At 46.6% G+C, this 17,162-nt stretch overlaps 1 protein-coding gene across 1 annotated transcript in view; it reads left to right on the forward strand.

The window, feature by feature from the left end:
• The first annotated feature begins 4,721 nt into the window (after positions 1–4,721).
• Positions 4,722–17,162, forward strand: part of SAMD7 (sterile alpha motif domain containing 7) — a 60,593-nt gene continuing 48,152 nt past the window's right edge. Inside the window, exons 1-4 of the mRNA XM_063919600.1 lie at positions 4,722–4,833; positions 6,938–7,067; positions 12,855–12,985; positions 13,153–13,234. Coding sequence (XP_063775670.1) covers positions 4,758–4,833; positions 6,938–7,067; positions 12,855–12,985; positions 13,153–13,234 — 419 coding nt within the window. The 5' untranslated portion in view covers positions 4,722–4,757. The remainder of the gene's footprint in view (positions 4,834–6,937; positions 7,068–12,854; positions 12,986–13,152; positions 13,235–17,162) is intronic.

Below are 17,162 nucleotides of genomic sequence, written 5' to 3' on the forward strand. Positions count from 1 at the left end.
AGCAGGTCCCTTCTCAGAGGTAGAGGCCACGGTTCGTCCGTGAGCATCTCTTGAAGTTCCGGATACCAAGTCCTTCTCGGCCAATCCGGAACCACTAGTATTGTTCTTACTCTTCTTTGCCGTATGATCTTCAATACCTTTGGTATGAGCGGCAGAGGAGGAAACACATACACTGACTGGTACACCCAAGGAGTTACCAGTGCGTCCACAGCTATTGCCTGTGGATCTCTTGACCTGGCGCAATATTTGTCCAGTTTCTTGTTGAGGCGAGACGCCATCATGTCTACAATTGGTCTTTCCCAACGGTCTATTAACATGTTGAAGACTTCTGGATGTAGACCCCACTCTCCCGGATGAAGATCGTGTCTGCTGAGGAAGTCTGCTTCCCAGTTGTCCACGCCCGGGATGAACACTGCTGACAGTGCTATCACGTGATTCTCCGCCCAGCGAAGAATCTTGGCAGCTTCTGCCATTGCACTCCTGCTTCTTGTGCCGCCCTGCCTGTTTACATGGGCGACCGCCGTGATGTTGTCCGACTGAATCAACACCGGCTTTCCTTGCAGGAGAAGTTCCGCCTGGCTTAGAGCATTGTAGATTGCTCTTAGTTCCAGAATGTTTATGTGAAGAGACTTTTCCAGACTCGTCCATACTCCCTGGAAGTTTCTTCCTTGTGTGACTGCTCCCCAGCCTCTCAGGCTGGCATCCGTGGTCACCAGGATCCAATCCTGAATGCCGAATCTGCGGCCTTCTAATAGGTGAGCCTTCTGCAACCACCACAGAAGTGACACCCTTGTCTTTGGTGACAGGGTTATTCGCAGGTGCATCTGCAGATGCGACCCTGACCATTTGTCCAACAGATCCCTTTGGAATATTCTTGCATGGAATCTGCCGAATGGAATTGCTTCGTAAGAAGCCACCATTTTTCCCAGGACTCTTGTGCATTGATGTACTGACACTTTTCCTGGTTTTAGGAGGTTCCTGACCAGATCGGATAACTCCTTGGCTTTTTCCTCTGGAAGGAAAACCTTTTTCTGAACCGTGTCCAGAATCATTCCTAGGAACAGCAGACGAGTTGTCGGGATTAAATGGGATTTTGGAATATTCAGAATCCACCCGTGTTGTCTTAGCACCTCTTGAGATAGTGCTAAAGCTGTCTCCAGCTGTTCTCTGGACCTTGCCCTTATTAGGAGATCGTCCAAGTATGGGATAACTAATACGCCTTTTCTTCGAAGAAGAATCATCATCTCGGCCATTACCTTGGTAAAGACCCGAGGCGCCGTGGACAATCCGAACGGCAGCGTCTGAAACTGATAGTGACAGTTTTGAACAATGAACCTGAGGTACCCTTGGTGTGCGGGGTAAATCGGAACGTGTAGATACGCATCCTTGATGTCCAAGGATACCATAAAGTCCCCTTCTTCCAGGTTCGCTATCACTGCTCTGAGTGACTCCATCTTGAACTTGAACTTTTTTATGTAGAGGTTCAAGGACTTCAGATTTAGAATAGGCCTTACCGAGCCATCCGGCTTCGGTACCACAAATAGAGTGGAATAATACCCCTTTCCTTGTTGTAATAGGGGTACTTTGACTATCACCTGCTGAGCGTACAGCTTGTGAATGGCTTCCAACACCCTCTCCCTTTCGGAAGAGACGGTTGGTAAGGCAGACTTCAGGAAACGATGAGGAGGATCCGTCTCTAATTCCAACCTGTACCCCTGAGATATTATCTGCAGGATCCAGGGGTCTACCTGCGAGTGAGCCCACTGCGCGCTGTAATTTTTGAGACGGCCCCCCACTGTCCCCGAGTCCGCTTGAGAGGCCCCAGCGTCATGCTGAGGTTTTTGCAGGAGCCGGGGAGGGCTTCTGTTCCTGGGAAGGAGCTGCCTGTTGGTGTCTCTTCCCTCTTCCTCTGCCTCGTGGCAGGTACGACAAGCCCTTTGCTCTCTTATTTTTGTAGGAGCGAAAAAGCTGCGGTTGAAAGGTCGGTGCCTTTCTCTGTTGGGGAGTGATTCCAAATAACTCCTCCCCTTTATACGGCAAAACCTCCATGTGACGTTTTGAATCCGCATCGCCTGTCCACTGTCGTGTCCATAAGGCTCTTCTGGCTGAAATGGACATAGCACTCACCCGAGATGCCAGTGTGCAAATATCCCTCTGTGCATCACGCATATAGATAAATGCATCCTTTATTTGTTCTAACGACAGTAAAACATTGTCCCTATCTAGGGTATCAATATTTTCAATCAGGGATTCTGACCAAACTACTCCAGCACTGCACATCCAGGCAGTTGCTATAGCTGGTCGTAGTATAACACCTGCATGTGTGTATATATTCTTTTGAATAACTTCCATCTTTCTATCTGATGGATCCTTAAGTGCGGCCGTCTCAGGAGAGGGTAACGCCACTTGTTTGGATAAGCGTGTGAGCGCCTTGTCCACCTTAGGGGGTGTTTCCCAGCGCGCCCTAACCTCTGGCGGGAAAGGGTATAATGCCAATAACTTTTTTGAAATTATCAACTTTTTATCAGGAGCAACCCACGCTTCATCACACACGTCATTTAATTCTTCTGATTCAGGAAAAACTGTTTGTAGTTTTTTCACACCATACATAATACCCTGTTTTACGGTATCTGTAGTATCAGCTAAATGTAACGTCTCCTTCATTGCCAAAATCATATAACGTGTGGCCCTACTGGAAAATACGTTTGAATTTCTACCGTCGTCACTGGAATCAGTGCCCGTGTCTGGGTCTGTGTCGACCGACTGAGGCAAAGGGCGTTTTACAGCCCCTGACGGTGTTTGAGGCGCCTGGACAGGCATTAATTGATTGTCCGGCCGCCTCATGTCCTCAACTGACTGTTTAAGGGAAGATAAACCATCACGTAATTCCACAAATAAAGGCATCCATTCTGGTGTCGACCCCCTGGGGGGTGACATCTGCATATTTGGCAATTGCTCCGCCTCCACACCAATATCGTCCTCATACATGTCGACACCACGTACCGACACACACCGCAAACTCACAGGGAATGCTCTAATGAAGACAGGACCCACTAGCCCTTTTGGGGAGACAGAGGGAGAGTCTGCCAGCACACACCACAAAGCGCTATATATACAAGGGATATCCTTATATTAAGTGCTCCCTTATAGCTGCTTTAATATATATATATATATAGCCATTAATGTGCCCCCCCTCTCTGTTTTACCCTGTTTCTGTAGTGCAGTGCAGGGGAGAGACCTGGGAGCCGTTCTGACCAGCGGAGCTGTGACAGAAAATGGCGCCGTGTGCTGAGGAGATAGGCCCCGCCCCTTTTTCGGCGGGTTCTTCTCCCGCTATTTTTCCAGTCAGGCAGGGGTTAAATATCTCCATATAGCCCCTATGGGCTATATGTGAGGTATTTTTAGCCTTGTATAAGGTTTATATTTGCCTCTCAGAGCGCCCCCCCCCAGCGCTCTGCACCCTCAGTGACTGCCCAGTGAAGTGTGCTGAGAGGAAAATGGCGCACAGCTGCAGTGCTGTGCGCTACCTTATGAAGACTGAGGAGTCTTCAGCCGCCGGTTTCCGGACCTCTTCACGCTTCAGCATCTGCAAGGGGGTCGGCGGCGCGGCTCCGGGACCGGACTCCACGGCTGGGCCTGTGTTCGATCCCTCTGGAGCTAATGGTGTCCAGTAGCCAAGCAGCAAATCCACTCTGCATGCAGGTGAGTTTACTACTTTCCCCCTAAGTCCCACGTTGCAGTGATCCTGTTGCCAGCAGGACTCACTGTAAAGAAAAAAACCTAAACTAAACTTTCTCTAAGCAGCTCTTTAGGAGAGCCACCTAGATTGCACCCTTCTCGTTCGGGCACAAAATCTAACTGGAGTCTGGAGGAGGGTCATAGGGGGAGGAGCCAGTGCACACCACCTGACCTAGTAAAGCTTTACTTTTTTGTGCCCTGTCTCCTGCGGAGCCGCTATTCCCCATGGTCCTTTCAGGAACCCCAGCATCCACTTAGGACGATAGAGAAATTGAGTTATTGAATCCAGTTTTGCTGTTTTAGATAGATTGTGCAGGACTACTCATATACTGCATAATATTGAGTACTGAATATTGCATAGTACTGCTTCTATGTATACTAATAAACTTTTAATTCTAAGAAAGCATTTTAAAACATCACTTTAAGTAAAGTGACCCATTCTAATGTGTGGAGAAGTGATAAAGAAGTGATAAGTGGAAGGTGATAACGCACCAGCCAATCAGCTCCTAACTGACATTTTTTAAACATGTAATGATTGGCTAGTGCATTATAACCTTCCACATATCACTTCTTTATCACCACTTTATGACTTTTCCAGGCTTAATATATCTGCCCCATTGTTGTGTTTGGTTGGGGAACCCTTGCCTTTCTGCCGAGCTATGGTCTGAGCCTAGAGTTGCCACTGAAGGAATAAGTGAGGAGATGGCTTTGCTGCAGAGGTAACTCCAGCTTGCACCCACTCCACACCATCTTTCTCCTCACCTGTTCGGGTTATCACACCTGCCTAGCTCTATAAGCTTTTTATTTCCTAGTCTTCCTAACAGAATTGCAGACTTTTTGTCTTTTTTTATATGACATATATTAGCATACTGGAATGTGACCTATTTTTGTATAGTTAAAAAAAAAAATGGCAAAATAGTATACTAAATAAAAATTCGCAAAAAAAGTGAAACAAATTATTATTATTTATTCCACAGGAAAAGAAATTTATTTTTGCCATATGTGAATTTCTATAAGAGATGTCAATGATCAGTGAACAGGCTAACTTGGAGGCAAAACATCTCTACCAGCTCACAGGCTGCATGTCTGCAGCAGGTAAATAATGTACTTTTGTAGAGACACCTGATAAATTGTATACATATAGAATTATCAGAACAATTGATATAACATTTCAAAGAAGAGCAGACAATAACCACAGAACACGCTATCCAACAATAAGTGCTCCTTGCCTGTAAAAAACAGGCATAGCACGTGTTGCGCTGAACTCGCCATGCGACTGAACATGTGATCTTAATAAACGTACAATATCTCACCAAGTACTGTATATGACTAATGTGGTCTGTACCTGTGTTCTGAATGAAGTCTGCACTGAAAAGTAAAATAAAAAGTGGTTCTGAATAACATCTTTTATTCTTCAGCAGTCTTCTTTATTCTTCCAGTAATGACATCTGGAGTTAGTAATTCAAAAGTAATTGTCCTGGTGAATGTAAACACAGCTTGTTTAGTAGCTAGTCCATGTGCTGCCATAGAGAAACACACCAAATCATTACTATTTATATCTCCATATAATTTACTGTGGCCCACCAATGGGATATGGCAAGAATCCCAGCAGTCGAGATCCCAACAGTAAGAATCCCGATGTATCCCGAAAGGTACTAGGGTGTCGGGTTAGGGTTAGGCTGGGGGTTGGAGTTAAGGTTCATACACACTAGAAGATTTTTTCCATAGATTTGAGCGATAACGACAGTTGTGAATGTTCAAATCGTTTAGATCGTTCTAGTGTGTACACAGCAAACGATGAACGATGCGCACACCCATGTCAGGTTGTCAGCCGTACATGTATGCAGCTCAATCCCCTTAATCCCAGCCAGATCGTTCGTCGTTCAGTCGTTTGTAAAAAAAAAGCTCAGTGTGTACACTCAATATCGTTTGTCAGGGACTCAAAGGAAATAGTTCTTCTTCCAAATTGTTAATCTTTCAAGTCTTCTAGTGTGTACCGGCCTTTAGGGTTAGGCTGCTGGAGGGGTGGATTAAGGTTAGGGGTATTGTTAAAATACTTACCGGTATCTGTCAGCATTTTTACCACCGGGATAGTGACTACTGGGATTTCATACTCAACAACCACCAACACAGTGCTAATAAGGGCCTAAATGCATGGGGCTGATATGCACTGAATAACAACATCATATTGAACTAAATTAGTTTTGGAATTTATTGCTACACACACATGGAGATTGTAGTTAGCATGAAGATTCCCCAGCATGGTGAATAAAATAAAAGCAACCAGATTGTCATGGTGTTCACATATTGGGGGTAATTCTGAGTTGATCGCAGCAGGATCTTTGTTAGCAGTTGGGCAAAACCATGTGCACTGCAGGGGAGGCAGATATAACATGTGCAGAGAGAGTTAGATTTGGGTGGTGTGTGTTCAATCTGCAATCTAAATTGCAATGTAAAATAAAGCAGCCAGTATTTACCCTGCACAGAAACAAAATAACCCACCCAAATCTAACTTTCTCTGCACATGTTATATCTGCCTCCCCTGCAGTGCACATGGTTTTGCCCAACTGCTAACAAAGATCCTGCTGCGATCAACTCAGAATTACCCCCATTATTTTGTCCAACACAACAACGATCAATGTGTGGCCAATTGATTAAGAGTGGCAAATTTGCCTACTCTGTTTGATTGATATGCATGGCCAAATTAGCCAACACACAGACAGCAGTGATGGGTGAAGATACTGCATGACGACTGTAAGCTTCCTAACAATTTGTAGCTTTAGAGAACCTATTTATTATATATTAATGGTAAATATACCCTGGTAGAATAGCAATTAGCTGAAATACTCAGCAGTAGCAGAGCATATACCCAGAATTGGACGTGAGCCATTTAACGCTCAAATCTAATTCTGGCCTGCTCTCTTAAGCTATATAATGTCCCACTTGGCCGCTTCTGCTGAGTTTTCTGGCCAATCAAAATTAATATTATGATCACCCTTTAAATTCCATCCAGCCCTATACAACCCACACCACTACAATCTGAAGAAGTGCCTGAATGATATACACTGAATAAATAAATGAATGCAAACACAATATAGAGCACTACAAAAATGATAAGACTATGTCAAGAACAGATAATTTTGATATTATATTGTTTAAAATATAAACTATATATTTTTTTCTAATTATTTATATGTAGAATTGCGGCAGAGGCAAGAGATGATAATGATGAGAAATCAAATGATGCCTGTCAACCCTCAAGTTGTGGTGCCAAACCAGCAGAGGATGCCAATGATGTCAACTCAGTTTGAACCACGATTGTTAGAAAGGTTCCAATGTTAATTTTTTCATTAACGGAAAGGGCTTAGCTCTTTAAAGCTCACCCTGTGATCACTAATGGCAAGGGAAGAAATCAAATGGGCTCCAGTATAAAGGCCTGGCCAAGCAAGTGGCATTTTGCCATGCTGCATTGTGATTACTGTAGCCTTCATTACATGTTCAATGGGGCATGGGCCATCTTGGTGGCATAGCTGCCCCTTCTCACCAGGCCACCACCAGAAAAGCCCAGGTACTGTGTACCTGATGTAAATATTTACGCTATATGTGGCTCACAGAAACCCTCCTCATGCTGACTAACCCTTTGCTCCAGATGTTACATGGTGGCCATTGTTGTTTTGTCAGTTCAGCTTCCCCTCCCTCTCAGAGCCCCAGTAGAGAACTGAGGGATCAATGTAGTAAGCCTTGGAGTAAGTTAAAGTGTAGAGAGATAAAGTGCCAGCCAATCAGCTCCTAAATGACATGTTACAGGCTGTGTACAGGGTCAGACTGCCCATCTGGCACTTCTGGCCGGTCCTGTCACACAGAGAGCTGGGAAGGTCACACGCAGGGCAGCCTCCGGCACTCTGGTCTGGCCGCTCCCCCGCCCGTCTCCATGGAAAGTCCACCCCTCCCTGACTCACTTCACGACCCCGTGTGTCGCGTTGCGCACCCCCTGTCCGTCTCCATGGAAATGGGGGGGTGCCGCGAGTCCACATCTCCCTGACTCGCGGCATGCCCCCATTGGTCGTGTCCGCGCACCCCCAACCACAGAGCGTGCGCCCCTTTCATGTGGTCCGTCCCTGGCTGTGTGTGAAAAATGACAGTTAAGAGCTGGTTGGCTGGTTCTTTCTCTCACATTTATCTCTCTTGAAAGCTTAGTAAATAATAGACCCCTATATGTGTTCATTGTGAGGCAGAAATTTGAAGCCTCTAGTCCTCTGCTTGTTGAACAGTATAGATGTGTTTTAACTATTTCACTTATGGTTCCCCTATACCCAGAGAGGTGGATTGGAACAGATAGGGTGGAAATGATTAACAGTAAGCAAGTGCACACAAACGTATGACACTCCCCCTGGAGTCATTGGCTATTGTGATTAGGTGCATCTCCAGAAATACCTATTAGAAGGAATATCTTTTTTGTTCACTGGTTTAAAAAAAATAAAAAAATTAAAAAAATGTTTATAAAAAAATCTACATTAACATTTTTATACCAAAACGCATGACCTTCATATATAGCTAATCAGTGATGTATCTAGAATGCCGTGCACACTGGCCCCTGGGTCCAAGGGGAGCCACACTGAACACCCTGCACCCATTTTTTTAATAATTACCCCTCTGGAGTCCTGCTTTGCCAGCATCAGCACTGCACAAATCAATAGGAAAATGGCTGCTGCGTCATGTCCCCAAAGATCTGAGCATGTGCACTAGACTCTAGTACAGTGCAAGGTCTACTAGTAGTGACCCTAGTGCTCAGAGTCTACTGCGCTGCCGGCTAGAGAGGAGAAAGCCCGGATGGAGACTGCACACGGGCCCCCTACTCTCTTAAAACGCTCCTGCAGCTACTGTATGCAGAGCCGGCCCTAATCAATATGATGCCCTAGGCAAGATTTTGTCTGGTGCCCCCTAGCACCACCGCTGGTTCCGCCTCTGACCTTGCACCACTTTCCCAGCACCATCACCCCTCATCCATAGCAGTCCTTATTTTGGGGTTTGTACCCCCTATATTTTAAATAGGAACAGTTTGCACATTTGGCGCACAGCCCAAAAAGGGGTGTGTTTTTGCTGGCAAGGGGCAAGGCCACACAATAGTAACCCCAATTCCAATTACACCACTCAGTACTGCAACTTTATTCACATTTGATCATGCGATAGTGTCCATAATTCATATTACATCCCACAGTAGTATCACTTTACCTTATAAACGTCACTCCTCACAGTAGAGCCCCTTATTCACATTACATCACACTGAATTGCTCCTTATTCACATTACACCACACCATATTGCTCTTTATTCACATTCGATGACACAGTAGTGCCCTTTCTATACGCAACGCCACATAGTAGAGCACCTTATACACATAATGCGACACAGTAATGCCCCTTACACATATGAGACACATTATTAATGTCCTTATAAACATAATGCGCCTTACACATTATGACAACCTTTATTAATGTCCTTTTATACGTAATGTCCCTTACACATATGCTGCACATTATTAATGCCCTTATACACATAATGACACACATAGTGCCCCCTACACACTTGCTGCACATTATTAGTGCCCCTGTACACATAATGACACACATACAGTAGTACCCTGTTACACATATGCTGCACATTATTAATGCCCTTATACACATAATGACACACATAATGCCCCCTACACATTTGCTGCACATTATTAGTGCCCCTATACACATAATGACACACATACAGTAGTACCCTGTTACACATATGCCGCACATTATTATTGCCCTTATACACATAATGACACACATAGTGCCCCTTACACATATGTTGCACATTAGTAATGCATTTTTACATGACACACATAATGCTGCTTACACATATTCTGAACACTACAGCACAACCAACCTACTCACATGCACACAACACTCACGCTAACACTGTGACCTCTGCCTCTGCTTGAATACAGATGTGTCCTCATAAATCTTGCCTCAATGCTAAAGTCGGGCACATTTGTTTTAATGAAAATGCATCTTATTTGCAGTGCTATGTTGCTAGGATGCACAATCAGCTTCTGCTGATTAAACTGATATGCAACATGAATATATACTGTGTGAGACTGTGGCTATTTCTGCATATGACATGCTACACACAGAATATAGGCATGCCGCATATCATTTTAATCAGTAGAAGCTGCTGATGCCCCTAGGCATATCAAATGCCCTAGGCAATTGCCTAGTTTGCCTATTCCTATGGCCGGCTCTGTTCATGTGTTGCAGTTAGCTGTACCCGTTATGACTCTGCGTTCTTTGGGGGATATATATTTATCAATGCTTGGAGAAAGATAAAGTGTAAATAGATAAAGTACCAACCAATCAGCTCCTGTCATATTACAAGCTACGGGGCAGATGTATTAACCTGGAGAAGGCATAAGGAAGTGATAAACCAGTGATATGTGCAAGGTGATAAAGGCACCAGCCAATCAGCTCTAATATGTAAATTAACAGTTAGGATCTGATTGGCTGATGCCTGTATCACCTTGCACATATCACTGGTTTATCACTTCCTTATGCCTTCTCCAGGTTAATACATCTGCCCCTATGTTTGAGAAATGACAGGAACGGATTGGTTGGTAATTTTATCTCTCTCCACTTCATCTCTCGCCGAATTCATGTTTGTGCACTGTGGCCAACGTTCACCCAATAGAGCGATTATCGTCAGACTGTGCATGTGCTGCCATCAGAGCCGGCCCTAACCAAATATGATGCCCTAGGCAAGATTTTGGCTGGTGCCCCCTGGCACCACCGCTGGTTCTGCCTCTGACCATGCACCTCTTTCCCAGCACCATCACCCCTCACCCATAGCAGTCCTTGTATCCCCTACATTTTAAATAGGAACAGTTCGCACATTTGACGCACAGCCCAAAAAGGGGCATCTTCTTGCATACTAATGCCCTTATACACATATTGACACACATTGTGCCCCCTACACATTTGCTGCACATTATTAGTGCCCCTATACACATAATGACACACATACAGTAGTACCCTGTTACACATATGCCGCACATTATTAATGCCCTTATAAACTTAATGACACACATAGTGGCTAATTACACATATGTTGCACATTATTAATGCATTTTTACATGACACACATAATGCTCCTTACACATATCCTGAACACTACTGCACAACCAACCCACTCACATGCACACAGCACTCACACTGCCACTAACACTGTGACCTCTGCTTCTGCTTGGATACAGATGTGTCCTCATAAATCTTGCATCAATGCTAACGTCGGGCACCTTTTTTTTTTATGAAAATGCATCTTATTTGCATTGCTATGTTGCTAGGATGTACAAGCAGCTTCTGCTGATAAAACTGATATGCAGCATGCCAATATACTGTGTGAGACTGTGGCTGTATCTGCTTATGAAATGTTACACACAGAATATAGGCATGCCACATATCATTTTAATCAGCAGAAGCTGATGATGAACCTAGGCATATCAAATGCCCTAGGCAATTGCCTAGTTTGCCTATGCCTGTGGCCGGCTCTGACTGTATGGGCTCCCCCACAAAAGCCAGCACCAGGATGTGCCATTCCGAGCAGTTCACTGCAGAGTGGGGTCTTCTGTCATACTGTGAACCTGTCATAATGTGACTCAATCCCCTAGGGAAGTTTGGTGCAAATAAGGGTGAGTTATTCTATGAAAGACTGCATTGTGCTAAATAAATTGGGTTTGTATTGTAAATCATATACAGACTCATAGGCCTAAAGACAAATGATCTTAAACAATTAGTTGAATGTACCATATTTTTGAATCCATAATATGTTAAAACTTTCTTGATTCTATGTTTCCTTTTGTCTTGTTTTTTAGTTTTCTGAACCGTAGTGTATTACATATGCTTAGTGCATGTTTGTGGTGGTACTCAAGGTACCGGAACCATTTCTCTTTTGGTCTAATTTTTAATTTTTATAACCAGTTCCAGAAAGAGGAAGATATATGAATAAAGTGCACACTTCATCTTTTTTGCATAGAAACAACACGCTGAATATGCTCCTTTTTGTCCATAAGAAGCAGCTAATACGTCTAATGCTGGGTACACACTGGCAGATATATTGGCCAATCAATTGATCGGCCAATATATCTTTTGCTGATCTGCAGGTGAGTACAAGCAATATGTCTGTGAGATATTTTGCATCTGCTTTGCAAGAAGATAGCCAATGTATCTGCAGACATATTAGCACGTTTCTGTGTGTATGAACAATCACCATCGGCAGATATATCTGCAGATCAACTGAACTGCAGATATATCTGCCAGTGTATACCCAGCTTTATGGTGCCCATATACTTGTGAGATATTAGGTGCTAGCCTTCGATTTCGACCTCATCTGTGAGAGAAATTGAAGGATTGTATGCACATTTTAGGTACACTGAGATGCGATGCGCGGGCACGCCGCTCGAATGTTGCATCTCAAGATATTATGTGCTACACCTAATATTTCTTGCATCGCAGTGCGATCGCATGTGGTTTTTAAACCACCTGCGATATATCGCACTGCAATGTGCGATGGTCCCCCGCCGGGAGCGGCCAGAGGCCGCTCCGACTCAGCGGTGACGTTTCCGACCACGTGATTACCATGCGATCTATCGCATGACCGCATGGTAATCACTTTGGCAGTTCAGGTGCGATTTCATTGCACCTGAACTGCCGGTGCGATGCCCCGCGATGTCACGTCGCAGGGCATCGCACAAGTGTATGGGCACCATAAGACACACACATTTCCTTGGATGAAATCATAGGGCAAAAATAATAGAATATTTGCCATTTTCCAAAGGGACACAAACAAACACAATGCACAAGAGTGATCAGATCCAAACGGATTGGATCATTTTTGACCATGGTAGAAAATCCTACCAGCATATGGTACATATTTGTCCAAGTTGGTTAAATTACACAGTTGGTCAGCATTTAGCCTAATGGGCAGACCAGTGACAATGAATTCCTGTCTAGACACAGGCCACTATTTACACAACAGTAGTGCCACCACAAGTTCTTTTACATTAGCAAACACCGATGTGATTTCTCTTTGTTAGAGGAGAAATGTTACCCTCCAATGATCTGGTCCTCTCCAATGACACAAGACAAATGCACTTGGCTTCACACTTTGGTTCCCCGGGTCCTGCTCATACAAGTGTCATGTCTAACAGAGCTTTCTCAAGCCCAGGTAAGCTAAGGGTGTGATTGGGTAATATAATTATTATGATTATTAATATTATTATTAGTATTATCTTTTACTGCTGAAAGTGAAAATAAGGTCATATTGGTCAGGTGACACAGGTGAATTAAATGCACACACTCCATGAACTGAACAACTATTTCTATACATTTAAGGTTACAACAACTTTCTACACACAGAGCCTTTGGATTTTGTGGCCAGGAGACAGGAACTGTTGCAGAAACAAAATATGAGCAGGTACATGAATGAATGATCTTCATCAGTGAAATAACAGATAATAGTATACTGTACTAAAGTAGTCAGGTCACAAAGTCTCCTCATGGAAATACAATATGTGCAGTAGATTCACAAGGATGTCACACCAGAAATGGAGCGATCCTTGCGCTGTCTTTAGTTGGATAGAGGAGACTGAGAGACGTTATGGGGCCATTAGTTTTTCCTGCCAACATTACTTCATATTTGCTTATTTGAAATTTCTGATATTTAGCATCAGATTTGTCCGAACGGTATCCGTTCACATAGTCGACCATGTTATGGTCGACATGTCATTAGGTCGACCACTATTGGTCGACATTGACATGGCCGACATGGACACATGGTTGACACATGAAACTGGTCGACACATGAAAATGACGACATGAGTTTTTTAACTTTTTTTTTCTTTTGGGGAACTTTTCCATACTTTACGATCCACATGGACTACGATTGGAACGGTAATCTGTGCCGAGCAAAGCGAAGGCACCATGCTAGGGGCCGCAGTGCACTAATTGGGGTTCCCAGTCACTTCACGCGAAAAACGACACCAAAAAAAGTAAAAAAAACTCATGTCGACCTTTTCATGTGTCGACCGTTCATGTGCCGACCATTTTCATGTGTCGACCATGTGTCCATGTCGACCATGTCAATGTCGACCAATAGTGGTCGACCTAATGACTGTCGACCATAACATGGTCGACCATTCATACCGGAACTTGTCCGAACATAGATAATCTATGATAATGGACCTGACCTAATATTGTTATTAAATAACTGCTTGATGGAATTGATTTAACCGAACAGAAGATAAATATGTTTGCATCATATAGTATTTTTATGTCAATAGCAAGTACATGAAAAAAAATAACAACAAATATTGAAACTAGAATGGATGGCAACAAAAAACGTATAAGTAAAAATAACTTATTTTCCTCAGTGCTCTTCATGTTTGCAGTTACAGGTTGAGTATCCCATATCCAAATATTCCAAAACTAGGTGCTTCATCGCGCCCTACGGGCGCTCTTCACACCGTCGCAAGGGGCTACGCCCCCTTAGCCCTTGCATGCCTTTCTGGGGTTTAATATTTGTATTATATGGAGTATTACCTGCATTCCTTTGTTAGTGGTTAAATATTGCACAATGAAAGGGCATGCGATGGTGAAGGAGGCGCAGCCCCTTGCCTCGGCGTGAACAGCACCTGAAGGGCACGATGTACAGAATGTAGCGGGTGCGGGGGAAACTGCGGATGGGGGAGGGTGTCTGTAGATGCTGCGTGTGGAGGGGGGCGGATGCGGGGGGGGGCCTGGATGGGGAAGGGTTGGGAGGTGCTGCGGGTGGGGGAGGGGCAGAGGAGTGGGGGCTGCAGATGGGGGAGGGGTCCGGAGGCACTGCAGGTAGGGGAGGGGCAGGTGCAGGGATGTTGCGGATGGGTGAAGGGTTCCGGAGGTGCTGTGGGTTGGGAAGGGGCGGGGGTGCCGGGGGTGGGGTAGGGGTTCCGGAGGCGCCGCGAGTGGGGGAGGGGCAGGTGCGGTTGGTGCAGTGGATGGGGAAGGGGTCCGGAGGCGCTGCAGGTGGTGGAGGGGCAGAAGCGGGGGTGCCGTGGGTGGGAGAGGGGTGAATGAGGGGGGGGAAGCGGATGGAGGAGGGTGTCTGCAGATGCTGCGGGTGGAGGGGGGGCAGGTGTGGGGGGAGACATATATGGGGGGTGGATGGTGGAGGGGGTCTGGTGGTGCTGTGGGTGGTGGAGGGGCGGGGGAGTGGGAGCCGCGGGTGGTGTAGGGGGTCTGGATGCACAGTGTGTGGGGGAGGAATGGAGTGCCGCATGTGGTGGAGGGGAAGGTGTGGAGGTGTGGTGCATTGGGGAGGGGTCTGGAGGCGCTGCGTGTACTGTACCTGCCAAAAAGGTAGTTGGAGGGTATGCAGTAACAGGGCCAGGATAGGGGTGACAGGGTCAGAACAGGGGTGACGGGGCAAGGACAGGGGTGACAGGGTCAGAACAGGGGTGACAGGGTCAAAACAGGGGCGACGGGGCCAGGACAGGGGCGACGGGGCAAGGACAGGGGGCGACAGGGCCAGGACAGGGGCGATGGGGCCAGGACAGGGGTGACGGGGCCAGGACAGGGGTGACGGGGCCAGGATAGAGTTGACAGGGCAAGCACAGGGGTGACAGGGCCAGGATAGGGGTGGCAGGGCCAGGATAAGGGTGACAGGGCCAGGATAAGGGTGAAAGGGCCAGGATAAGGGTGACAGGGCAAGGCCAGGGGTGACAGGGACATGACAGAACACAGGGCACGGGAGAGATTGGTATTAGGGTCAAAACAGTGGTGACAGACAGATGTGTCTTACCGGAGTCACTGATGCTGGCTGCTGCTGTTCCACTCCAAACTGTTGGGATCTGCTGCTGGTGGAGACTTGGCATGGCTGACTCTCTCAGGCTGGAGTCCTGCTTCCTCTGCCCGTCCGCATCCCTCCCCCCCTCCTCAGTCACACACCGCGGAGCTCGCGCAGCTGCCGGGCACTGTGGTAAGGGGAGACTGGGAGTGACTGGTTAGCCCCCAGGAGACACTGCGGCTGGAGGGAGGAGGGGGTCATAGCATGCACGCGGCGTGGACCTCGCGGCTGCCGGGCACTGTGGTAAGAGGAGACTGGGAGTGACTGGTTAGCCCCCAGGAGACGCTGCGGCTGGAGGGAGGAGGGGGTCGGGCCCTGCAAGCAGCGTGGACTTCTGCAGCGCTGCCTGCCGGCTAAAGTGTGTGAAGGAGCTGGCCGCACCAGCTAGCGGTGGGGTTGCCGAGGCTGGAGATAACAGATAAAGTGACGCTCCTCTGCGCCAGAGAGACCCTGCTAAGTTTGCTGATGTGGGGGGTCAAGTACACAGTGTGCACAGCGTTTATTTTGTGGAGGGAGAAGGGGACATCAGGGGGTACGGATTAAGGGGGGGTTCCGGCAGCAGAGCCGGATTAAGGGGATGGGGGCCCAGGGGGTATGTACCGTGGGCCCCACAGTTTTAGGGGGCCCCCTGGCTGGAGTAGCTCTGTACCAGCTCTGAAGCTCCCCCGTCCTGCCAGCAAAAGCAGCAGCATTGTGCTACAGACAGCACACGTTGCTGCGTGTTGGCAGGTCTGTGGTGTTGCAGGGAGGCAGCAGCCTCCCTGCTTTCTTCTGCCTGTGCGGGTGTGTAGGGGGGAGCGACCACCCCCTCTGGATTTACCCCTAGTTGAGGGGCCAAAATCCTATTTAAAAAAAAACAACAATTCCCGGAATTTGCATAAGGGGGCGTGGCCACGCGGTCCGCGGTTAGGCTACGCCCCCAAACCCACAGCAGGCACAGCAATGAGATAGGGCCCCCCTATCTCAAGTGCCCTGGGCCCCCCGGACTCATAATCCGCCGCTGGGGGCATGCCAGCAGCTCACAGAGCGCTGGGCATGCCCCCTCACTGACGAAAACGGGGCGTGGCTCGCGATTGTGGGTCCTCCCGTGAAGTCACGCCCCTTATGTTGGAAATGCCCCCTTTTCGCCACATGTGTGTCCCTCCTTCTGCCTGAAGAAAGCTTGGAGGTATGCACCCCTGTCTGCCTGAAGATAGTTGGGAGGTATGCACCCCTGCCTGTGCCATGCCCATACCATCTGCTTCTCCTCCTAGTCTCCTATAGATTTGCCCAGATCTGTGACTCATTTGACTAACTCCGCCCAATGTTGTGACTCCACTCAGCGTTAGCAAATGAGGCACAAAGTCACAGATCTGGGCTATTATATAGGAGATACGGAATATTCCGAAATACGGACTTTTTTGAGTGAGAGTGAGATAGTGAAACCTTTGTTTTTTGATGGCTCAATGTACACAATCTTTGTTTAATACACAAAGTTATTAAAAATATTGTATTAAATGACCTTCAGGCTGTGTGTATA

Source organism: Pseudophryne corroboree, chromosome 4 (genome assembly GCF_028390025.1).
Source record: "Pseudophryne corroboree isolate aPseCor3 chromosome 4, aPseCor3.hap2, whole genome shotgun sequence".
Lineage (NCBI taxonomy): Eukaryota > Metazoa > Chordata > Amphibia > Anura > Myobatrachidae > Pseudophryne > Pseudophryne corroboree.